Source organism: Musca vetustissima, unplaced genomic scaffold (assembly GCF_032173495.1).
Source record: "Musca vetustissima isolate MV318-11 ecotype Yass unplaced genomic scaffold, APGP_CSIRO_Mvet_v1 utg704, whole genome shotgun sequence".
In the NCBI taxonomy this organism is placed as follows: Eukaryota; Metazoa; Arthropoda; class Insecta; order Diptera; family Muscidae; genus Musca; species Musca vetustissima.
In genome coordinates, this window is record NW_026876336.1 from 1,298,508 (window position 1) to 1,324,837 (window position 26,330).

Below are 26,330 nucleotides of genomic sequence, written 5' to 3' on the forward strand. Positions count from 1 at the left end.
CACATTTCGCTGCCAAACATCAAATGTTTGTGTGTTCCAGAATTAGAAAAACGGCAATTTTGCGTTTTTATTTAATTTACATGCACACAAAATCAGTACTAAAAAGTAATAATATATTAAATTAAACTCTTTAGCAAGTTTCCAATTGTTTTGATTATCATAGAGCCATTTTTAATTATCTCAGTTAATTTATAAAATTTCAATGGGCGATACTAAAAACAAATAGCAGCCACAGTCAAAAAAGCTTTGGTTGTTAGTCGCGTTGACAATTATGTTGTAGTTGTTCATTGCTATTTTGTAGCTGCTGACACACAGCTTTAGTTTTGCTTGCTAAAATTATTCGTAATGCATTGCTATTTGTTGCAGTTGTGCTTGGCTGTGCTGCATAGTTTGAGGATGAATTTAGTTAGCAGTGCGCCAATTTTCTGTGTTTTTGCTATTTTGGCGTTAGCATTTTAAACCCTGGTTGAAGGTACTTCCCGCACAGAATTTTATGTTAATTTCGTCACAATATACCTGTAAATAGCGGAGAAGGAGGAAATATGTCAAAATTTGGTCCTGAATTTGAACAGATTTGGCCCAATGGTAGCCGCATCGAATTGTATAATATTCTTTTGAAGCAATGTGAAAATATTAAAAAAACCGGCAAATACGGAGGTTGATATTGACGCATTTATGGAGAAATCTTCGCAATTTCCTTTAGAGGTATTCTGATGCCAGTAAAGCTAAAACGATTTAAACAAATAATTTCGTCTTCACAATAGTTTGGCTCGAATAACTGTCGGGTTATGAGTCAGCCCAAGGACCGCAATCCCATCATTAAGAAACAAATCTCGTCAGCACATCCAGTTATACACGAAAGAGTATTGCAATTGTATGTGGATTTCCTGCAATTTAAGTGTCGATATGGTATGTCCAAATTTTTATTACGCTAACTTATGCAGACTTTAGTAGCATTCAAGCTCCGATTTACATTAGCCAATGCAATTTTACTTGGGTCATTTCTCAGTTTGATGTGAGTAGTGAGAGTGTTGCCATCTCTCACCTACAAACTACAGAATTGTGGCAAATAAAATTATCGAAAGTGTAACCATCGTCCAAGAAATTTCCACTTTATTGACAAAAAATATATATATTCAATATTTTTCCAACAAACACCCAGGACACGCCAAAGAAAAGATCCTCTATAAGGACATGACTGTGGAAGATTTTGTACAACGTCTACTGACAAAACGATGTGTGGTATTTACTGATGATGTTGATAACTATATACTGATCGATGGTACAACAGGATATGGTTTCGACTATGATCTGATTGGCACCGACCAAGAACAAGAGCCATTGGTACTAAGTAATTGTTTGTCATATGATGAAGTTAAGGTGAGTAACAGAGAGGATTCCACATCAAATAATAATTGGCCATTCGCTTCCAGCTTTCAATATTTCTTTCGGTTTCTTCGCATAGTGAACTTATCAATAATGGGAATCGTAACAATATGGCAATTATTGAAAAAGATCTCAGCAAAATTGAACGTGAAGGTGTGGTCATTGGCTTAATTGGTGCTCGTTTTCAACGACCATTTGTTATGGAATATCAGGACATTATCATCAACAGTGAACAAAATATTGAAGAAAGGGGCTATGGTCCAAGAAGCTCTTCATTTTATTTGCTTACCAAAAGAAATTGCACCGAAGAAAAACTTCCCGAATTGGTTCCGCTCATTGAATATCGTGGAATCTGGATAAAATTCTATGATGAACGTCCTTATCTACATCGCAATGTCAAAAAAGATTATAAACGATTTGGTAATGTTCTGAATTCCAATTCGAGCGATATTTTTGATAATGTTGTTATGAAGAAACGATATACCATATCATTCGATACATTGTTGTTGGAAGCCCAGTCGAGGGCAGCAAAATTGAATAAACAAGCCTATGTCCACATTGTGGGCATCGGTTTGGGTGTGTGGCGTGCTGCTGTCCAGCAGACGGACATTTTCTTGGAAACTTTCTATCAACGAGTTCAACAACTCCTGCCAAAACTTAATAATATTGCTGTTTTGCATTTTGCCTGGTTCGAAGTGGACCAATGTGGAGATTTAAAACATAATGGTTTCATAGAATCGTCAGTACATCCTCACGGCGGAATAAGAACTTTTATTTCTAAACGTAATCCAGCTGATAAATTATTGGAGCCCGATTTTTCCGATATGCTTTTAGTTATATCCTATGCATGGGATGCTAATGCCTTGCCGGGTAATGAGTTTTGGGATGTAAGTAGAATTTTTTTTTTTATTAATTTGTTTGCCAGCGTTGGCGTTTAATATTGTTTTCCAGAAATGTTTGGGTAATTCCAGTGATTCGTCAACGGCCAGTAGTACTCTGATAACAGAACTGCACAACGGTCACATTAATACAGAATGGGTATGTGGTGGAAATCTGCATATAGCAAGTGCTGAACATGGTGTAATTCATATTTCCGACTATGTGAAAAAAATACACGAGCGAGCGGAATGATCGTAAATATTTGAAGTCACCAAAATACAGTGGTATTCTCTTTTAGTCCATTACACAATTAGGAGAATTTAAATTCTCACTATATGTATACAAAATTATATGCGAAATATTATATATTCAATAAATGTGTGTACCTACAGAAAAATATATGTGTCTATTAATTTACTATGTGATGAAAGGATGTTAAATTATATGTAGCGGTGGTTTTAAAGGAATTTATATTATTGTATATATTTTCATAGGACACAACACAACAAGGAATTTAACTGAATTATATATTTTCATAGGACACAACAAGAATCAAGAATGTATTCTGGAAGGATGCACATGGAAGAATACAAATACACCAGCATCAACCATTCGTTTAGCATTTATTAAAAATTCCCACTGGGTTAATTCAAACACTCTCTCCAACTTAATTTGTTGTTGTTACGTGTTTTGAGAGAGATAAAGGGAGAGAGCTTTATGAAACAGCTGCTGATAATCTAACCGAAAAAATATAAACAGAGAATAAAAACAAAACACTTTGACGGCTAATCAACCATTCATTCATTTCGCCCGCTAAGAAGACGCACACACGAAGCACGAAGTTACCCAGCTTTTAACAAAAAATTTCATCATAAATCATAATAAAAACACAAAGTAAAATATAAAATAATTACTATGTCAATATTTGGTCCCGAATTTGAACAGATTTGGCCTAAAGCCGGTTCTGCCTTAAAATTAACTGAATTCGGCAAGAAGCTGTTGAAACAATGTGAAAATATCAAGAAACCTGAAAAGACAGACGTGGATATTGAGGCCTTTATGAAGAAATCTTCGGAATTTCCCTTGGAGGTGTGCAATATGACATCTGGAATCTGTAATGCAATTTAATTTTGTTTTCGTTTCCCTCAATAGTTCGGCTCCAACAACTGTCGGGTTATGAGGCAACCCAAGGACCGCCATCCCATCATTCAGAAACAAATTTCATCAGCATATCCAGTAATACATGAGAGAGTATTGCAGTTGTATTTGGATTTCTTGGAATATAAATGTTTATATGGTAAGTAGAGAATAACAACAAATATTTGTGTGAGCATTAGGGTATACCGTTTTAATATGTTATTTCATTCGTTAAAGAGACAAATGCCATGTTAAAAAATTTCATTTTTAAAGGATTACATTTCCTTTTTCTCGTACCACAACAACGTTTGCACTTTTGTTTTAATTTTCTGCAACACCCTATTGTACAGACGCACGCATATATTCCATCCATATTGTTATTGTTAAATACAAAAATATAGGGGGTTTCTTGGTTAAACTGTTGAATGTTTGTTTTCACAAGAGACCGACAAAAATGTCAATGACTAATACTTTGAGTACCTGAGAGATTGATATCTGGGAAAATACAAAAAAAAGTTATGGGTATACTTGTTTATGATAATAATCAGCTTTCGCTAAAGAGTTTTATTTTGTATAATACCCATCAAGTCTTAATGCAAAATAAAATGTGTAATGAAAATATATTTAATTTATTTACTCTTCAATAAAATTCAAAACTTGTTTGTGGTTTACGGTAATCGGTTAGAGTTTGAAAATATTTACATATTTCAATATAACTAGAATATCCTAATGCATACACTTTTCCAGGAAATTCAATTGAAAAGGGAATTTATCAAAATCTAAGTTTAAACGCATTCGTGCAACGATTATTACAAAAACGTTGCGCTAGTTTCTTTGGCCGAAATGATAAATTCTTACTCTTGACACGTCATCGAGGTTGTGGTGGTTTCAAAGATGTGGGAACCACACCCGAAAAATATCCATTAACATTAGAAAATGTCTTGAGTTACGATGAAATGAAGGTAAGCGCCATCGTAAACACAAATTAAAGCCAAATTTAAAATCAATTCAATATTTTTGTTAGCTTTCAGCACTGCTATCTGTCTCATCCTATTCGGAATTGATTAACAATGGTAATCGTCAAAATTGTGGAGTTATTGAAAAGAACAAATTGGCCATAGAACAAGAGGGTATAGTTGTGGGTTTAATTGGTGCACGACTAAATCAGCCAATGGTTATGGAATTTCAGGATATAATTATAACAAAAACACAAAATAGTCCAGTAAACGGTTATGGCGACTCTAAACATGATAAACCCAAGGCCAAATATCGTAAAATATGGCAAAAGTTCTATGAGGAATCGGATTTGCTATTCGATTCCGTGAAAATCGATAACCGTCGATTTGGACCAACTAAAACTCCAAATGATATTTTTGACAATCTATTAATGAAGAAACGCTATACGATATCATTTGACACATTGTTATTGGAGAGCAATGAGCGTGCCAAAAATGCCGGTCAACAGGCGTATATACATGTTGTTGGCATTGGTCTGGGTGTTTGGAACGTTGCCGAGCAGCAGGAGAAAATATTTCTGGAAACATTCACTCAACGTCTAAAATATTTGTTACCCAAACTTCAGTATATTGATGTGGTACATTTCTCCTGGTTCCAACTGAACACATGGGGAGAACTGGGAAATGGCAAAGTGTTCAAATCCGAAACTCATCCCTCAGGTGGTATAACGTGTTACCTATCGAAACGGAATCCGGCAGATAGACTGAAAATAAACGACAACAAAGCCAGACTGTTGATAATTTCATATGCTTGGGATGGTAATGCCTTGCCGGGAAATGAATTTTGGATGGTAACTATTTGCTTTTCTTTTTATTATGAATATTTTCAAAAAATATATTGTTTTTTTTGGTTTCGTATAGAAAATGTTAAAATCCACTGGAGACTCTTCTACTGCCTGTAGTACATTAATAACGGAACTTCACAATCCCCACATCAATAAGGAATGGGTGAATGGTGATAATTTACACATTGCCAGCGAGAATTACGGTGTCATACACATTAGAGATTATGTGAAAAATATAAAACCCGATTGAAATAAATGAACATTTATTTATAAAGAACTAGTTTCACATTTTCTATTTATTTCTATTTGGATTTTCCCAGAGACTTAAACATATTCATAAGTAATGTTAAAAATACTTTGGACAGTAGTTGTGTATTGCTTCGGGATTGGTCCATTATGCAACATTGATAAGATAATTGTGGCTTACCACATATCAAATTCTATTATAAAAAGTAATAAGTGACTAATCATTATTATGCTTTGTGCTACACTTAGTAAAATAATTAACAACCAAAGTGAAAGCTTGGCGGCTATCTTCTCCAGCATCATGCTTAATATCATATGTTTACTACTCCCACATTGCTCAGGTCATCCTAAGGAAAAAGTCCTCTATACAGACATGTCTTTGGAGACTTTTATACAACGATTGCTAACCAAACGATGTGTTGCATTTGTTGGTCCCATGGATGCTTATATGCTGATGAATGGCAGAGTGGGATATGGTCTCGATTATGATTTGATTGGCAGCGATGAGGAAAAGGAACCATTAGTCTTAAGCAACTGTTTGTCGTACGATGAAGTAAAGGTGAGCGAGCAACAAAACAGATAGCTTCAATTTACATTTTTTTTTTTCATTCAATGTCCTTCTTTTGTAGCTCTCAGCTTTTCTTTCTGTTTCATCGTATAGTGAACTCATCAATGATGGAAATCGTAAAAATATGGCGATTATTGAAAAGGATCTAAGCAAAATTGAACGTGAAGGTGTGGTCATTGGTTTAATTGGTGCTCGTTTTCAGCGACCATATGTTATGGAGTATCAGGATATTATCATTAGCATCGAACAAAATACAGAAGAGAGGGGCTATGGCCCAAGAAAATCATTCTTCGATTCCCTTACGAAATTATTCGCCAACAAAGAGCACTCTGATGTGGCGATTACCACATCTAGGAAATATCGTAAAATTTGGGAAAAGTTTTACGAGGAACCCAGCTACCATTTCCGCAATGTCAAGAAAGACAATAAACGATTTGGTGATATTGAAGGCGCCAATTCAACTGCGATTTTCGATAATGTTGTTATGAAGAAGAGATTTACAATTACATTTGATACACTGTTGCTGGAGGCCCAGTCGAGGGCAGCTTATTTAAATAAACAAGCCTATCTTCACATTGTGGGCATCGGTTTGGGAGTGTGGCGTGCGGCTGTACAACAGACTGAAATTTTCTTGGAAACCTTTCATCAGCGAGTTCTACAACTCCTGCCCAAACTAAATAATATTGGTGTTTTACATTTTACCTGGTTCCAAATGCCACAATGCGGAGACTTAAAACATGGCGGTTTTATTGAATCGCACTCACATCCACATGGTGGTATAAAAATATTTATATCAAATCGTAACCCAGCTGATAAAATTGTGGGCCCAGAATTCGCCGATATGCTTTTGGTTATATCCTATGCCTGGGATGCTAATGCGTTGCCGGGAAATGAATTCTGGCAGGTAAGTAGTTAATCAAGTGTTTATTTTTGTAATGAATACAAGAAAATTATTGTTGCCTCTATCATCTAGAAACACTTGGGTGATTCCAGTGATTCTTCAACGGCAAGTAGTACTTTGATTACCGAACTACATAATGGTCATATTAACACAGATTGGGTGTGTGGCCGAAATCTGCATATAGCAAGTGGTGAACATGGCATCATTCATATTAGCGATTATGTGAAGAAAATCTATGGATAGAAAATGAGAAGATTCAGTTATTTTTAAAATCCATGTTATATTATCGTATTGTAATAAAATAAATCTATTATATGTATTGTAAAATATATTTGTTGTTTTAATGTGGTTTCTTAATTCGTGACTAGGAATGATACCAACGGTTTCCTCAGAAATGTGTATCAATCTCTTACCCCTTCAAATCAGGATGTGTGCACATGTCCTATGGTTTCTGTGTCGTGCTCTTGTTGTTCCCAATATTTTTATCATAGTAGCGTTTGATATTAACAACTGATTTTGTTTATCCATGACTAGGCTCTCCGGTTGAACAAACACTCTATAAAGGTTTAGGCTTCAGCGCATTTGTTCAGCGTCTATTGGATAAACGTTGCGTTGCTTTTGTCGGTGATAGGGATTCGTATTTACTAATTACGGGCCAATGTGGAGATGGTTACAGTGATTATCCACTTATTGGGAAGCCAAATGAAAAAGAACCACTGACGCTTGAGAATTGTATTTCCTACAATGAAATTAAGGTAAGTTACCGAAAATATTTATTTTTTATTAACGATAATAATTGGGCTCTATAGCTTTCAGCTTTTCTCTCGATTTCATCTTCTACGGAACTTTTAAATGATGGTAATCGTTACAATGTAGCTGAATTTGAGAAAGATTTGAATAAAATAGAACGACAGGGAATAGTGGTGGGTCTAATTGGCGCACGCTTCGAAAGACCCCCCTATATGGAGTGTGAAGATATAATCATCTCATCCGAACAAAATACAAAAGAAAATGGTTATGGCTTTGATGCCAACAACACCACAGTCGCAGAACATTCAAATTCCCATACTGAATATCGTAAATTATGGCAACAGTTCTATCAAGAAAGAGATTTCCTTTATGATAATACCGTGGTGGACGACAATCCCAGATTCTACCGGTGTTCATCGCAGGAAATATTCGACAATGTTTTAATGAAAAAACGTTATGCCATCTCGTTTGATACCCTACTCATGGAGGCTCAAAGTCGAGCAGAGAAATGTCAACAGCATGCCTATATCCATATTGTGGGCATCGGACTGGGTGTGTGGAAGAAAGTGTCCCATCAAAATAAAATATTTTTAGAAACGTTTTCACAAAGGGTGCACCATTTATTGCCTAAACTAAATAATATTGGAGCATTGCATTTCTCGTGGTTCCATATGAATGAATGGCATGATCTGAAGGACAAGGGCTTTATAAAATCAGCCTCGCATCCCTTAGGTGGCATTCACGTTTTCATGCATAATCGCAATCCGGCTGACAAATTGCAAGACTCATTTGAAAATATGTTATTGGTGATATCCTATGCATGGGATGGTAATGCATTACCTGGCAATGAATTTTGGTTTGTGAGTATCGAAAACGGATAAAAAAATATGTATGTGGATTTTTTCACTTGTAAAATTCATTTTTATAGGGATCCTTATCTGGATCTAATGATCCGTCGACTGCTTGCAGTACTCTGATCACCGAGCTGCACAATCCGCACATTAATACCCAATGGGTATGTGGTGATAATTTACATATAGCGAGCGGGGAATTTGGCACAACACTTCACATTCGGGATTATATTGAGAAAATATCACAACAATTATTGTAGTTGATGCGGCGCCATCGAATTGAATGTGTAATCCATGGACTTATTAACAAATATCAAATTTAATTAAAAAATAAAATATTTGATGTACATATATAAAATATATTAAACGAATCAATAATAATTTCATTTTGTTGGTTACAATGTGTACAGGATTTAGATTACATGTATGTGAAACTTATACCTATCGAAATATATGCATAAATAATTTACACATTGAATATCTTATAATTTTTAAATATACAAGGATATCAAATAAAATCGGTTACTTTGAATTACTCGATATTTAAATAACTGTCACAGAATCATTTCTTCTTTGAAGAAGAAAGTAGAAACTATGCTGTTACTAGCAATGAAAATATGATTTTTTCTTTGAATTTCACAATTACACCTCTTATTGGAAACCCCACTCATATCATATTTCCACCCATTTTAGGTCATCCCAAGGAAAGGGAACTTTATACCAACATGTCCTTAACTGAGTTCATACAACGGTTATTATCAAAGCGTTGTGTTTCATTCGTGGGCCACATGGATGCTTATTTGCTGATCAGTGGTGCAACTGGGCACGGTGATAGCTACTTCAATGTAGGCACCAACAAAGAAAAGAAACCATTAACCCTCAATAACTGTTTGTCTTATGATGAAGTGAAGGTAGGTAGGGTCAGCAATACTGATAGTGTAATTAAATTAAATTAATTCTTGTTATTATCTTCTTCTTCTCAAAGCTCTCTGCATTTCTTTCAATTTCGTCATACAGCGAACTTATTAATAATGGCAATCGTAAAAACCATGCAGTAATTGAAACAGATTTCAATAAAATTGAACGCGAAGCTGTGATCATAGGTTTGGTAGGCGCTCGTTTCCAAAGACCCTTTGTTATGGACTATCAGGACATAGTGATAAGCCCCCAACAAAATACCATGACAAATGGTTATGGCCAGCCAAAAAGCTTAACTCTGTGGAATTCTATAAAATACAATTTATTTTCGAACAAAAGTCGTAGAGAAAAACGTAAATTGTGGGAAAAGTTCTATGAAGAACCCTCATTACTCTATCATCAAGTTGTGAAAGACCATAAAAGATTCGGCGATGTTGTTAGACCCGGATCCCAAGAAATTTTCGATAGTGTGGTTATGAAAAAACGTTACAGCTTGGCATTTGATGTGCTCTTAATGGAGGCCCAATCTCGAGCTGCCATTGAAAATAAGCAGGCCTATGTGCATATTGTGGGTATAGGGTTGGGTACCTGGCGAATTGCCCAACAACAAACCCACATTTTTATGGAAACATTTGAACAACGAGTCCACTATTTATTAACAAAACTTGATAACATTGGGGTGTTGCATTTCTCCTGGTTTGACATCGACGAATGGGGTGATCTAAAGAACAATTCCATAATTTCATCTAAATCGCATCCTTTGGGTGGTATACGTGTATTTATTGATAATCGCAATCCGGGCGATAAACTTCAGGGAACTAAATTTGAAAATATGTTGCTGGTAATCTCATATGCTTGGGATGGCAATGCCTTACCGGGTAATGAGTTTTGGTTGGTAAGTCTAGTTGGAGTATTATTTGTTTTATTATTATCTTCCTTAAAATCATATATTCACTTTTCAGCAACATTTGTCGGGTTCCAGTGATTCGGCCACGGCCAGCAGTACCATAATTAGTGAATTACATAATCCATTTATCAACACCAAATGGGTATGCAGTGAAAATCTACAGATAAGCACATTCGAGTTAGGAATAATTCATATTAGTGACTATGTAAAATATCTAAATCAATTTGATAATATCAAATAAAAAAATTAAATTAAAAATAAATCAAAGAGCCTGGTATTTTATTATATTAAACGGCATACACATTAGAACTTTTTACCGGGTTAACCTACTTTATCAGGATTTATTTGACATATATGCAAAAGAATTGACAATTGAAACCCACTGGGTTAACGTTTGGCACGATAATTTTGGCCAAGTAAAATTTGAAAATATGTGTTAATTTTGAAAGAGTGCAGTAGGATTTGATTGTTCTGATGCTATATATCATGTCTTCATTCTCCACTACTACTGCCTCAGAACTTATTTTAAAACGAACGATCACATCTGATCGTAAAAAATTGCAATTTGCAGAATCTATATTGAACGAACATATGGTTCGTCGAAAGGCTTTTCTTTAGTTCTTTGCTCTTTTGGGTAAAAACTGCAATTTTTCAAAAATACTCTCAAAGAGAGCTTTTATTAAATACAAAAGTAAACAACGACACACAATTAAATATAAATACGCCACAACCAAGTGAATACTGATATCAGTATGAAAATTCTCCACAGGGTAGTAGCGTGGGTGGTGTATACAAAAATATTCTTGATGTGTATTCAAAAGCTACAACTCAGCTGAGATGACGGCAATGATTCACTACGCTGGATAAAGGCTTCGTTTCGTTTCTTATTTGCCACAAACCGAAAAATCAGCCATCCAAGGCATTTCAGTCTCTGTTTTGTATTTCTACTCTCCATAATGTCCGAATTTGGCGAGGAGTTCGAAAAGAATTGGCCTCCCTTTGGCATAAATCGAAAGCTGACAAAGTTCGGTAATAAACTCATAGAAAAATTGCGTTCAATAGAGAAGCCACAAACAACAAATGTTGATGTTGCAGAATTTATAAACAAATCATCCGATTTCCCCATAGATGTGAGTAAATTGGTGTTTGATTTTTCTATTAAAATTAAAAGAAAAACTCTTTTTTAGTTTCCCATTGAAAGCTGCCGCATTAAGTCCCGGCCGAAAGAACGCTATCCAATCGTACAGCAACAGATTGTTTCCGCTTATCCGCTGATACATGAAAAAGTTCTTATTTTGATAATAGATTTTTTGGAGCATAAACTAAAATATGGTATGTATGGAAAGAAAGGATAACTTGAAAAGCGGAACATATGGTAAACTTTAAAAGAGCTTTCTTCTAGTTACAGTTATAAAAGCTATGAAAACATATGTTTTTGTCAATATTGAGGTTATGTTTGAAAGATTAGATTAAAAAACATATTTGAAAACAAACTTAAATTGACACAAAAATTACTTGTAGAAATTTATTCCCTAAAGATAGGTATTTTGACCATAAAATTAAATATCACAACTACGGTATATAAGAGTGACTTCTTTAGCTCAAAAATAAAAACTGTATGGATATGTTGGATTAGTCAACAATAGAATTGACGGATTTGAATAAAATTGAAATCCCTGCTTAAAACTAAAGAAAATATGTATATACACAATATTTTGATCGCTTTTCTGCAGGTTCTCAAATGGAAAAACGTCTTTACAAAGGCATGACAATAACGGAATTTATACAACGACTCTTAACCAAAAGATGTGTCAGTTTTTATGGTGAAGATGATGATTATTTACTTTTGGATGCCAATACAGGATATGGACCGAATTATAAAAAGATCGGAAGCAAAGATGAAATAACTCCATTAGTTTTAAAGAATGTGCTAAGCTATGATGAAATTAAGGTAACTACATTATCAAGATCTCCAACATATGACCACTAATTTATCAATGGAATTCCTGCAGATTTCCGCCCTACTTTCAGTTTCCTCATACAGTGATTTCATTAACGATGGAAACCGCACAAATTGTGGCAAACCCATCGATGATTTAACAAAAATCGAACGTGACGGTGTTGTATTGGGCATTATTGGTGCCAGATTTGAACGTCGAGAAGTAATGGAATTTCAGGATATAATTATATCGGAGAATCAAAATATTCTAAAAAATGGTTATGGTCAGAAAAGTTTTGAAATGAAACCACAAAGAAAATCTCTAAATCCTTGGAAAAAAATCAATGAATTGGAGAAATTACAAGATTATCGTCGTATATGGAATACATTTTATGAAGAATACGATCATCTCTACGAAGAAGTCGTAAAGGAGAATAATCCACGCATTGGCAATTCGTTGAATTGTTTGCTAAAATTTGACAATTTAATGATGAAGAAACGCTATGCCATCGCCTTTGACATGTTATTGTTGGAGTCGGAGAATCGCGCCAAATTAGCGGGAAAATTAGCCTACATACATGTGGTGGGATTTGGTTTGGGTGTGTGGCGAGCTGCTGCCCAACAGGAGAAAATCTTTTTCGAAACTTTTAGCCAACGTTTAAAAGAGTTATTACCCAAATTGAATAGCATTGGGGTTGTTCATTTTGCCTGGTTCAATTTAAATGAATGGAAAGATTTGAAAAATGGTGGATTCTTGAAATCGGATTGCCATCCTCGCGGTGGCATTAAAACGTTCCTATCAAAACGGAATCCCAATGATAAACTGGTAAGTCTTTAAGCTAATTTTTTCGAGATTCATTGTTATTGTATAAGAATATTTTTAGGAATCTCCTGATTATGACAATATGTTGTTGATAGTTTCCTATGCCTGGGATGGCAATGCCTTGCCAGGCAATGAATTTTGGGTGGTAAGTAATAAATTCAAAGAAAAATATGAATAGAAATTTATCTCAATATTCTATTCAGAGAAAACTTGCCGCCTCCAATGATCCCTCCACGGCTTGTAGTACTTTAATAAGTGAGCTGCATAATCCCCACATTAATACGGAATTTGTATGTGGTAATAATTTACATGTTGCCAGCGCCGAACATGGGATTTTGCATGTTAAGGATTATGTAGATAAATATCTACGTTCTAATACATAACCATATAATAACTCAATAATACTATCGGAAGTATAATCCAGCTTTAAAACCTAAAATTGTAATGAATACAATATTAAATCCTATTTCTATTAATATTTTTATAAACTCAACTATATTCTCCAAATAAGTAAGCAGGGAGCTCCCTGGTACCGAACACGAAATATGTTCATTAGAAATCATTACAATATAATGTAAATATTTTTATACCGTAGCACAGTGTAAATTTTGAACTTTGTGTTGGAATGTTTTAAAATAAATGATTTTTAATCGTTTTCTATTTTTTATTCGAATTATATTTTTTGGCACAAATCTAATCAGGGATGATCTATCGTTTCCTGGTTCCACCTCAAGAATCAACACATCTATGCAGCAGGAACCAATGAAAACGCAAGATTTTGAACACCCTTCACTTGATGTTATTCAATGCCCATCCTTTTCTATGTTGGAAACTACTTAAAAAAGCTTTTCATTGAGTAAGACAGAGATGGAAGAGTAAAAGCTATGGAAAAGGATAATGATTTGGCTTTGCTAAGAAACAAAATGGCTAACGTTATTTTGTGGGTGGTAGCAAAGTGTGAGAGAGAGTGAGAGAGAAGCTCAACTGACTGAGAGAGTGTAAATTGAAAAATAAACGGATTTTAGCAAGCATTTAATCCTTACCACCCTATTTTCCTCCATTGCAGCATCCCCCACCTTAGTGCGGTGGTGGTTATGCTGCTGCTGATTTCGTTGCTGTTTTTAATCAATCTTATCCTGCCGACATCGACAACAACAACAACGTTATGACGTTCATCTCATCATAACTGTCAGTATTTATTTGTAATTCGTTTAGCGTTGTTTAACTTTTAAGGACACCCAACCATACTGGATGTATCGTTTTTTTTTTCTGAGGATATCTGACCGGAATGCCACAACGCTTTCGCTAAGAGTTAAAAACAAAAATTAACATCCACGGTGTTTGGCAGTTGTTCATTTCGCGTTGTCGCAAACTCAACATTTAACGGATAAAAACAAATAGTAAATCGCGCTTAAATCGAATTGACATTTTTTAAAGCGTTTGTATTTTAACCGACGGAAGATAACCGAAATTATTATTTCAAAATAAAATAATAACGGAAAAATATAAATACACCATTTCCACAATTACACAAAAATAAAATTAAAAAAAAAATAAAATAAACAAAAACTGAAGAATGCACAATCAAAATTCCAAATCCTTTTTGATTCGAGACCTTTTGGGGGATTTAATTAATCATCAGCAGCAACAAAATGAAGATGGTAAGACATTTCGAGTTGTAATATAATTTGAAACTTTTTCTTTTTTGAATATTACAATAGCAACAAAAACTGCAATAATAAACCCAAGTGTTTTGATCCTGTCAACATAAGCTAAATAATTTGAAAACAAATTAAAAAAAATTGTTTAAAACATATTTTCTAAATATCTAAATTTCTAATGCAAAATAATCATTCAAATAAAAAGCAAGTCGAATGTTTTTTCTATTTCCAACGTAAAAACGACAAATAATATATTTCAATTATTATTAATCTATAAAATGAGACAGAGTGGTTTTAATGATAGTATACGATTTTTACACATAATAGTTCCAGACTTTGAGAAAGTCTCCTGACTATTTGATGTCATTGAAGCCAATGATCGTAATACGAAATAAAATTTTTAAAATGAAAAACGAAACGAAATGAAATGTTTTAAAACTTTTACTTACAAGTTGCTTGAATCATTGCCATGGTACTGCCATGGGAAACATAAAAAGTCGTTGAGTGTTTGGAAGCCTGTTTCGTCTTCCTGACACTATTTTCCGATATTATGCCCGATAAGATTTGTTGTGAATAGGGGTACACACAAGAAATCTGTTCAAGAACTTGCAAATGTGTACAATTTGTTACTATCATTACAATTTTTCTTTTATGAAATATAAGTCGTTTATGAAATATAAGTGGTTAAGGTCCATTTTAGGTTCTGGTACAAATCTTTGTTTTCTAGAAAAGTTTACGTAAATATATTCTATCATGTTTAAGGACACAAAGCCACAAACTAAATTAATACCACTTAAAAATAGTTTTGAAACAATATATATATATCTTCATAGACCCACACAGTATACCAAACTGAACTTTGAATACTGCGGAATTATTGTTGCAAAAACAACAAGAGATGATTGTCACTCTTCGGACTTAAAAATCCACCTCTACCGCCAGAATTCTAAAATTACAACTTTAATTTATAATTTTTTTCCAAGAGACTGAAAATGTAGAGGTTATACCAAAATTTGAACATATGCTGACTTTGGATGCAGAAATACCCATTTGAGAACTTACAACCTATGACTTATTGTATAATTAAATTTGGACATTATTGGCCTTATATCACTTTGGATTTTTCAGACTTTGTTAAAACTTACAACTAGTTTATCTAACAATTCAAATCGCCTGTCTGCTGAAATCGCAATATTTAATATGGTGTACCGAAATTGATAGCTGTACTGGGAAATTAATTTTATTATTAAATTTAGCAAAATTAAAATATGTCCAAGTCGCTTTCAGGGCACAAATAAATACAAAAAGTACGGAAACGTTAATCTATTCGCAATGTCAAAATCAGACCAGCAGCCAATTTCCAATTGGAATTCGCTTTCAGGGCACAAATAAAAAAAAATATGGAAACGTTAATCTATTCGGAATATCAAAATCAGCCCAGCAGCCAATTTCCAATTGGAATTCTAGGTTACAATTTTTACTCGGCCACATTTGCTAGGAGAAGAGTGAACCTTTAAAGGGATCGTTTTTCGAACAAAGGTATTAAAAACTAGTACAATTTAACAAATTCTGGATCAAAACCTACTATGACAGTACCACCCAAATTTAGATATTGAGATATTGCCTCAACTCTATAGTTTGTATTTAAGAGAGTTGAGGAGACTCTTCACTTCTCTCGCCCACGAACTGGCACTTGCAGCAAGTAAAATTGCTTAATGTTAATCGGGACTAATTTTTTCCCACATTTTATAAAATATGATGGAATTTATCATTTTCTCGGCGTATAGAAGACATATGTTTATGTTAAATTTCCCATATTGGTATACGTTTTGTATTATAACTCATGTAACGGAACTTTTCGATATTCCGCAGTAGTTATATAACATTTTCAATGTTTTATAACGTTTTCAATGTTTTGACAATGTTATTGCTATTATGTAATACAGATCCATGTTCCCATATAACCACACCTCTCAAAAATTCTAGCTGCATTTTTCGAATACAATTTCCAGAATTTTATATAATATAGCACTTATATTAATTTTGTTATCCAGTACCGAATTTGGCAAATTAGGGGTTTTGGTCTCATTTTCTAATATCAATACTCTCAGAGCTCTTCCCCCCAAAATAATAAACATATATTTATATTTTCCGATTATACCGTTCAATTTTAGGTATTTTCAAGACCATAGTCTCATTGGTTTCAAAATATGATATCATACACTATGGACCCACTTTTTTATAGGTATTTTCCGATTTTACTCTCAACTTTTCGTTGATTATCTATTATTTATTTTAATTAGTTTATCCTTATCCTTACTACATTCTCTTTTTTTCAATTTAAGGTCCTTAACATACTCAAGAATTTTAGGTTACCACCATACAGATACAAAACAACATATGTGATAAGAGAAACCTTAAGGACTTCTCCTCCATTAAGAAACTGTAAAGCACAGAGCGTTGCCTGAATTGCCACCATTTGCTAACAAACAAATAAAATAATATGAAGATATAATTTGTTGTTGGCTTTCCAACTAAATACGAGTTAATTGTGTATTTAACATTTAAATAGTTGCTAATTGTTTAGTACTACATGTTTAGATTTGAGTAGGATACTTGGCATCTTGTCAGGCGGCGGCAGCGGCAGCGGCAGGCACCATTGCCATGGCAATGTTGTGACAAGTTTATCTCTAATTCATGTTCTGCACTCTATTTAACACACAGACACACTTATATACACTCTCTAATTAATATGGCATCATTCTCTTTGACATTATCCTCACATACACACTCACACAAAGTATCCTGCTGACACTTTACCCACTCTCATTCGCATTCAACCGCACACAAAATGCCACAGGCCAGTTATGAAAATTGTTTACATGGACAAGTGGAGGTGGAGTGGATGGGGGTGTGGTTAGGTATGGTGTTGGTTTCAGTTAATCCTCAAAACGAATCCTTATTGTTTAACAATATTGCATAAAAGTGTCGTAAATTTGTGGTTGTGTGTGTGTGTGTCGAAGTCGACTAAATGAATAGCTAGACATTATTTTACATTTTTAATTGCCGTATGATTTGTTTGTGCACAAAACAAACCAAACGTACATTTTCATTTCTCCCTTGTCACCACGTTTGGTTGGGGGGCTAAAGGTGGCAAACGACTTTTCTGCTCATCTCCTTGTCGGAATCGACTACTGTAGCGCTTACTCACACCCTGTGCTGGCGGTAAATGAATGCGAATGCAGTGACAGAACACACCAAATGACAAAGTCGTACGTGACAAATTGCTTATAAAGTTGTTAACATATTTTCATCGTTTTCGTCAAGTACACCCTACACTGAGAATGGTGGGTGGTATTCACATGTGTTTTTCAATAGAAAACGAAAATACTCAACGTTTGTAAAAGGAATTGCAAATTGTAAATACAATATTTTCAATAGAAGAAATAATTACTCATGACAGAATAATAAAGGTAGAATTACCTGGCGAAATTAATAAAAATACTGTAATCTAGTGTAAGGTCTTAATATTGACAACATTTTAAATACAATATTTTCGACGTCATTTATTTGCTGTATAATCAAGGGAATTGAATACCCACCGAAGAGGTCAAGAATTTGCCACAAGAACAGCATAGAAAAATATATCGACAATATTGTAGAGGAGTGAAAGTAATATTTATTGCTGGTTATCGTCAAAAGGATTTTTTTTATTCTAATTCTTTACCACTGAAAGAAACATTATTTTAGGGTATCGTTTTGTCACATATGACCAACACTTACACATAGTTGTGGTTTATTTTTTACACGGTCCCATAAAATGACTTAAGGCATTTGCTTTATTATTTTTCAGTGTTATCTTGATTTCATTCCCTTCAACTGGGTGTCTTTGTTTATCTTCGAATTGTTGTTTTTGCCATAATTCCAATTTTGATTTGGCTTGTGCACTCAAGTGTTGAGCTATTAACCGTTGATGTGACATCCTGAAGTTTTCATTAGACTGCGTTTGGTAAGCAGCGATTTCTGCTACTGCTAATTGGTCTGTTGATATCCTGTGGTTACTTTATTTGTTTGTCAAACCCATTTAAAAATGGGGTTGTTGTGCTGTTGTACAATAATTAAGGACATGTATATTTTGAAATCAGAAAAGATAGAAATTAACAGAAAGTTATATTTTTAGACAAAAGAAAAAATAATAAAAAATACAACATCTGTGCAAAAAAAAAATGATATTTTGTGAAGCTGGTAAGGAAAAAGGACAACATAGAAAGGATTGCAGTGTGCTTTTAGGAGTCATATTATAACTCACAATCAATTCAAAAAAATGTACATCATAAATAACTTCTTTGAAGCTATTTTGAACAAATTCAAATCAGATAAATGAAATCGGACGAACATATATATGGTAAATATGTCGAAATATGATTATGAAAGCCCTTAAGAGTTTACCAACAATTTTTTAATAAATAATGTAGATACACCCCATTAGGTAATGTAGATACCCTCATTAGGAAATCAAAATTGTTATTTTTTAAACAAAAATATAATAAGGATATTTAAAAAATACGAATTTAATTTGTATTCCTTTGTATGTAATACTGTAATATTTACATATAATGTTTAGTATCCTAAATAACTTTGGTTTTGCCTTTTCAAATTGACTAATAACCACTTAATTCGTATTCGGAAATATAACAATTGGTATCACTTTAATAACGGATATCTTCAAATCCCATAACTTGTGAACATACATACATATTTAAAAGCAATTTATTGCCAATTGAACACATTTTTTGCAAGTTTTTTTTTATAGCCCTAGGGCAATTGACTTTTAAACCCTTTAAAGACAGAAGAACAACCCCCATTTTCGAAACCACCGAATAAAAAAATCACATATATCTGATAAATATAATTGAAGGATATGTGTATGTCTGTTTTTTTTTATTTTTTTTAACTAGAAAAGGGGGATTTGAGTAACGAAGGAAATCATCTTTAAGAATTTCAACAAAAAGTCACGTCCAATCAATTTATCCTTTCTATTTCTACACTTGCTGGGAGTCAAGTAGCAATTATTTTATTCTTTCAATTGATTTTATTTATTCCAAGAGGACAAAACAACATATGATGATTATGTTTATGTATTTACACATACATTATAGAGATTATGGGAATATCCTGTGGAAAATTTATGGAAAACATAATAAAACAATTACAAAAAAGGATCAAGAGATTGAGGCTTTTGATTTGTACTTAGAAACACATGACTTGTTCTAATTAAATTTTAATTTCTCACATCATGAAATTTTGAATTAACACAGTTATTTATCATCCATCTTATAGTATTTTTATCCTTAAATATTGTTATATTACTGCATCATTTGTGATTGATTTTGATTGTGAAATTAATAAAAAATCCTACATATTCTTTTCTCTGACGTCATATAAATTTTTTTGACACATGTTTGACCTTTTTTCGTCAAAATTAAGACAAAAACTCCTATGAAATCATCTTCAGTAAACACGTGAACATAATGATTCCAACTGTGCCCTCCATTAAGGCTATCGTGGCAACCTCTTATTTTTTATTCGTCTGCAAAAGCACACATGTGCCGCATTTCACCGCTGCAGACAGGATACAAAGGATATCGCCAGATAAAAATAACACAATTACCACACAATACAATGCTATTTTCGTACATAAGAAGACCAGTTCAGTTCAAGGAAATAGACTAAATTCGTTTTGCATGTGGCTTTGTGGCAAAAGTACTCCAAGAGGATAACAATGGATTGGCAAAGCAACGGGAAAACGATGATGCGCAAGCCGAAGCTATCTTTGTCCCGTCCTCCTCCGAGAGTAATGCCAAGTGGGATTGATGAATGAACAAACGAATGAGCGAGCCATTGGATGACTGAATGACGACTATTGATGATGATGATGGGTTATATTTTAAGTGGTGGTATTGGTGGAACATGTGTGTGTGTTTGTATGTGTGGTAGATAGACGTCTAACAAACGCCCACTTAAAAAAGCATTAAATCTGAATATTCAGTTCTTGTTGAATTGTCTTCTAATGATTGTGTTGTCTTGAGTGGGTTCCATTTGATTATTGTGTGGTCGGTCTCTTCATCACAAGGGGTATTATTATTTTTAACCTCAAAAAAATCTGAATTTAATGGAAGCCTTGTAGGTGGTTAAGCGTTTACACGTGTCGAACCACAGGATAGTTGTTACAAGTTCTATGGAAATCAATGTTAACATCACCTCTCTTCTTTTTGTCATTGCAGATTCGGATATATCTGACAACAATTCGGATATAGATATTGAAGATCGTTCATCTCCTGATTCAGAAGCTCTGAATTGTCATTATGCAGGTGGAGGAAATTCCCTGTCAAATGGCCATTTCAATCTGAGCAACAATGAATCCAGTCTTGATTCCTCAAGTTATCAAAATGACAACGATGCCGCTGCCAGTGGCCAGCCACAGGGACAAACGCACCCCAGTTTTCTCAATGATCCCAAAATGAACTTGGTGAAAAGTGGTCGCAAACCAAGACGTCGACGCACAGCCTTTACCCATGCCCAGTTGGCGTATTTAGAAAGGAAATTTCGTTGTCAGAAATATTTGAGTGTGGCCGATCGCAGTGATGTGGCGGAAACATTAAATTTATCTGAAACACAGGTTAAAACTTGGTATCAAAATAGAAGGTGAGCATATCTCAAAAAATTCCAAAAAAGAATTACGACTAAACTTTTAAAATTATTTTTCAGAACCAAATGGAAGCGCCAAAATCAATTGCGCTTGGAACAGTTACGCCATCAGGCCACCATGGAAAAAGAATATGTCGGCGATGGTACGGGCAATCCTTTGGGTTGTTGCCCACCTGGCCTATCTTCGTTCAACACAACAAATCCCTGCAATTTTTTAACATCAGCAGCAGCGGCAGCCTTATTCCGTAACGTGGGCTATGTTCATGGATGTCCCCTGTAAGAATTGTCGAATGCCACGGAAGGAACCTAATCGGGTTGAATGTTAACTGGCCAAACGAAAATGTTTATTGTTAATTAATTTTTAAATACATTTTGTAAATAGTTAATGAAAAACGGTGTACAAAAAAACGTACAAAGATATTGTACACCGCGGTAATTAAATCTGTGCCAACACAGTGCAATATTTAAATTAGAATTAAAAAATAACTAATAATTGTAAAATATTTAAAGAAAATTATTATAATAAAGCGAAATAATAATGCATATTGAGAATTTGTTTTTTATCGTAAAATCAAAGGAAGGGGGAAAGACTTAAAATTGTTGTTTGGTGGTAAGTATAGGGCTATTATATCAACAAGGGAGTATGGGGGGTTTTTGTCAGGTTAGGTGCAGAGGTAATATACTAGTTTCTATTACAAACAATACATCTAAAAAAATAAAATAAATCGGAAAATAAAAAATACAAAAATAGGGTTTAATAAAAATGCGATTTAAATCTCAGAATTTTTATTTCATATAACATTCGGAACTACTATATTATCCCAATCATAAGAATATAAAAAGACAATTTCGATTCATTAAAATCTTGTGATACATCAAAATAACCCCTTTTCTTCAGTACAGCTCACAAAATGTAAAATTTCAGTTTCTCTCATTCTGACTGGCCATCAGTTTTCAACCAACCATGGTTCATTTTACATCTTCTTCTCTCTGACTCTTGCCAATGTCTCTGAACAACAACAATAACAACAATTATGAGCAAAATAATGATTGCATGCAGAATACTTGTTTATGGCCCGTTGAAGGAGTCATTGAAACTTTGCCAACCAACCACCCACAACGCCATACCCCCCGGGAGGTGGGGAAAATACAACATTGTAATGTCGATTATCTGCTCATTAGTGTTTTACTCTGCTGAGCACTTTTGACTTCCGTTACAAATAATAAACTATAACAAAAATAACGTCATAACATCAACATTTATTGGGATTTGTTTAAATGAAATGATGGTTCTTCAAAATAAAAAAATCTGTTTGGAAGGATAGAGAGTTATTTAGTTGAGAAAAGAGGAGACATGGAAAGGTTTTATGCTGATATTAATGATGACAATTAAGGAAGGACATTTAAGGTTTAAAATATAAAAAAAAAAACAATTCAAATGTAAAAGCTTTAGCATTTTGTGCAACCCCTCAAAAGTGGAAAATCTTTTCAAAACATTTGGAGCAAAAAAAGAGAAACAAAATGTTTGTATATTATCGAAATATCGGTTTGGAACAAATCAGTTATAGGAAACATATCGAGTCGATTTAGAAAGGCTAAAATTTTGAAGCGATTTGATCCAAAGGTTTCAAATCGTAAAAAGTTAAATAAAAAATGGAATCTGTCTACACGATAATTTTCCGCCAAAAAGTTCCACAATTTGATATAATTTAAGTCTCATACGAAGCTAAGTGAAAATCGTAATTTTTTTACAAATCTACGATAGGATCAATCGGTTCACTCATTCTGACCCTTTCCCCATAAAGGGTTGAAATTTTGAAAATTTTGTAAATTGAAGAATTAGCTTTGATCTATCAATTGTACAGCGTGAAATATAAGCAGACCTTCATTAAATTTGAAGATGTGATCTATAGGGCCACTCACATAGGTACCTACTCAACCCAGATGAACAACTTTTCGGTCATGCCGTGACCTTATCATTTATATTAAATTCAAATTTATAATTAATTAAGTTCGCTGTTACTTGTTTACAATATTTATTATTAATTTACTAATTAAAAAATAATACAAATGTGAAAATCGGGTTTTTAATAAAAATATTCAAGAAAAAACTCACCATAGTGTCCGCCATTTTGCACATCTTCAGCAAAACCTCATACACAAGGATTTCCAATCAGATGTGTTTCTAAACGCAAGATTATTTTTTTATCAATGTATATATAATATTATTTCAAACGGAAATACATTTTTGCACATATTCTATATTTTTATTTTTTTTCTTTCACTCTTCCTTTGTAACAACAAACCGATCACATAAACAAGATGGCTCTTGCCGTCATTTAATATAAACAACAAAGAAGACAACACTGGCACACTCACGCGAGATGCCAACGATAGCAAAATGTTCATAGAAATGTGGTTAATTTGTTAAATTCACTTCCGTTTTTTTACACACAATATATCACACATTTATTTTTGACCAATTATTTTTCTATTTTATTTTCTACAATAACACATTTTTATACTTTTCACGACATTTTATTGATTGCTACCGATCACTGCAAACAATACCGAAGAACTAATGGCAAAAATGTCAAATAGAAATTTACTGAGAACAAGAGAGAGAGAGAGAGAGAGAAAGGGAATGGGCGAGCGAGAGTTCAAGTTATGTCATTTGTTATTGTTGTAAATTAAAGCTCTCCTCATATGGTAATTTAGAAACAATAATTAAAATCAATACAAAATCGTTAAAATGATAATAATAATAGTTTGATTAACTATTGAAACCAATGTTCACTCTTGTGTATGTTCAGTCTGGGTTTTCCCATGCAACTTTTGTATGCAACACACAGTTTTTGGGAAGAGTTGTATACATAATGTGACTTATATAAACCAGATTTAACATCCACAAGAGTCAATATTGTGGCTATGGTTAAATTGAATATTTTAATTTATTTGCTCAATTTATACAATTTTTCACGAACATCTTTTATAAAAAATTGTTTTTAATTATCGGTACTAAATTAAAATAAATAAAAAGCCACTTGTCACTTTTTTTCTCTCGGTTTCTCCCAGTAAGTCTTACAAATTATTTCGCAGTGCCTTTTTTGCATTAGTATTTAGAAATTGGAATAAATACATGACATTTGTTTCATACCGATTTATAATTAATATTATTCCAGGCACTCATCTTTACAAAAAATCTATTTTTTTATTTATCTTTTACTCTTTTTGTGAGAACATACCGATCACAAAAACAAGATGGCTTTTGTCGCCATTTAATGTAATCACGGCCAAATACACAACAAAGAAGACAACACAAGCACACACACGCGAGATACCAACGATAAGAAAATATTCCAATTGGGTTAATTTGTCACTTTCACTTCCATTTTTCATACACAATTTATCACATATTTGTTCTACAATAATTATTTTAATGTTTTATTGTAAAACTCTAACATTATTTAATACTTTTAGCATTGATTTTATTGCTTGCGACCGATCATTGCAAAGAATACCGAAGAACTAATAACAAAACTGTCAAATAGAAATATACTGAGAGCAAGAGAGTGAGTGAGTGAGCGAGAGTTGAAGTTATGTCAATTGTTGTTGGTATAATTTCAAGCTCTTCTTATAAATATACAGTAGTGAGTCTTGTGATAATGGTAATTTGACTATTATTTACTTTTTTAGATTACAGAATTTATCACAAAATTGTTTTATTTTACTCATAGTTATTAAATTTAAAATAACAAACAAATAATGTTCCTATGGTCTTATACTTAAAACACTTGTCAGTGTTTTTGTTGACATGCAAAGTTGATTTTGGTTCTCTGTCTTTCCTCCCCGTCATTGTCAGTCAAATTGTCAAGTGGTTGCCAACATTTTTCCATGTGAATGTTAACGAGAAAAAGTCATCACCAGAGATTAAAAAAAAGAAAAACAAAAACAAAGTATGGCGTTTATTATTTCAATACAACAAGTAATAAAGAACCATTAAGTCTGGATGTATTTTACAACAACAAAAGTCATTCCCTTTTTGTTATTTATTCCGTTTGGAAAAATGTTACAAATTGTATTTATCCTCTGGGCCGTAAATAATCTGTTCGCTGTACCTTTCTAGGTGAAAATCATTCGCCTATGAATGTCACAGTTTATGTCACATAAAATCCATCCAAAAGGGAGAACATGAATGGCAAACGTCACCAACAATTACAAAACGATTTAGTTGGAGGGTTGTAGTAGTCTAATATTAAAATCAAATCATTTATAAATATTGACTAGAAATTAATAAATTACTTGTGATAACAAAAAAAAAACAACTAAAAAAACTATAAATTTGCAATTTCATGCTTTTTTAATATCAATTTATATGGTATTAAATTTATTTTGGGGGTGGCTTAAAATATTACCCTGCAGACATTTGAAACCCATTTTTTACATTTTCTTGTTTGAAGTATTCATTAATTAGCGTTGCATAACTTGTGAAATAAGTTATAAAAAAAGAGTGGAATTTTATTTTTTCGTTTTTTGCCTTTCTCCGGACTCTTTTCAATTTCATTCATGGGTTTATTATCGTTATCATTGCTTATTCATTGCATTTATATTAAACGCTTAAATGGGGAAAAAATGTAGCTTCCACTTGGAGCCCACCCATGGCATCTATCCATTTATTTATCGGCAGCTGTGTGTTGCCTGTGTTAGTGAACTCGAAAAGTCCTTACAACTACAGCTGTAAAATAACTGTCTGCCACTAGAGGCAACAGCGCCAACTAACTGGAATTACCGTTATTTCATTTATAACAGTGCCAGGCTTCAGATTGGTTCACTGAACAACATTTTAACTGGGCTA

At 33.4% G+C, this 26,330-nt stretch overlaps 4 protein-coding genes and 1 pseudogene across 4 annotated transcripts; all 5 read left to right on the top strand.

Moving 5' to 3' along the window:
- Positions 1-542: 542 nt before the first annotated feature.
- On the top strand, positions 543-2,517 carry LOC133338933 (uncharacterized; annotated as a pseudogene).
- A 663-nt stretch (positions 2,518-3,180) lies between these two features.
- LOC133338884 (uncharacterized) lies at positions 3,181-5,457 on the top strand. The gene is made up of 5 exons (XM_061547009.1): positions 3,181-3,354; positions 3,418-3,562; positions 4,150-4,364; positions 4,427-5,209; positions 5,280-5,457. Exons 1-5 carry the CDS (start codon positions 3,181-3,183, stop codon positions 5,451-5,453), a joined length of 1,491 nt encoding a protein of 496 aa, XP_061402993.1. The 3' UTR covers positions 5,454-5,457.
- A 365-nt stretch (positions 5,458-5,822) lies between these two features.
- Positions 5,823-7,161, top strand: LOC133338935 (uncharacterized). The gene is made up of 3 exons (XM_061547062.1): positions 5,823-6,008; positions 6,079-6,921; positions 6,991-7,161. Exons 1-3 carry the CDS (start codon positions 5,823-5,825, stop codon positions 7,159-7,161), a joined length of 1,200 nt encoding a protein of 399 aa, XP_061403046.1.
- A 127-nt stretch (positions 7,162-7,288) lies between these two features.
- Positions 7,289-13,489, top strand: LOC133338936 (uncharacterized). Its single transcript, XM_061547063.1, is given in 13 exon segments — positions 7,289-7,316; positions 7,453-7,673; positions 7,728-8,528; positions 8,597-8,683; positions 9,080-9,430; positions 9,505-10,332; positions 10,400-10,521; positions 11,255-11,474; positions 11,532-11,676; positions 12,078-12,295; positions 12,357-13,113; positions 13,157-13,251; positions 13,310-13,489. Coding segments are annotated over 13 exon segments (4,053 nt in total).
- A 1,193-nt stretch (positions 13,490-14,682) lies between these two features.
- On the top strand, positions 14,683-21,755 carry LOC133320922 (homeobox protein B-H2). The gene is made up of 3 exons (XM_061530032.1): positions 14,683-14,767; positions 21,052-21,472; positions 21,536-21,755. The coding sequence occupies exons 1-3, from the start codon at positions 14,683-14,685 to the stop codon at positions 21,753-21,755; spliced, it is 726 nt and encodes a 241-aa protein (XP_061386016.1).
- Positions 21,756-26,330: the final 4,575 nt, after the last annotated feature.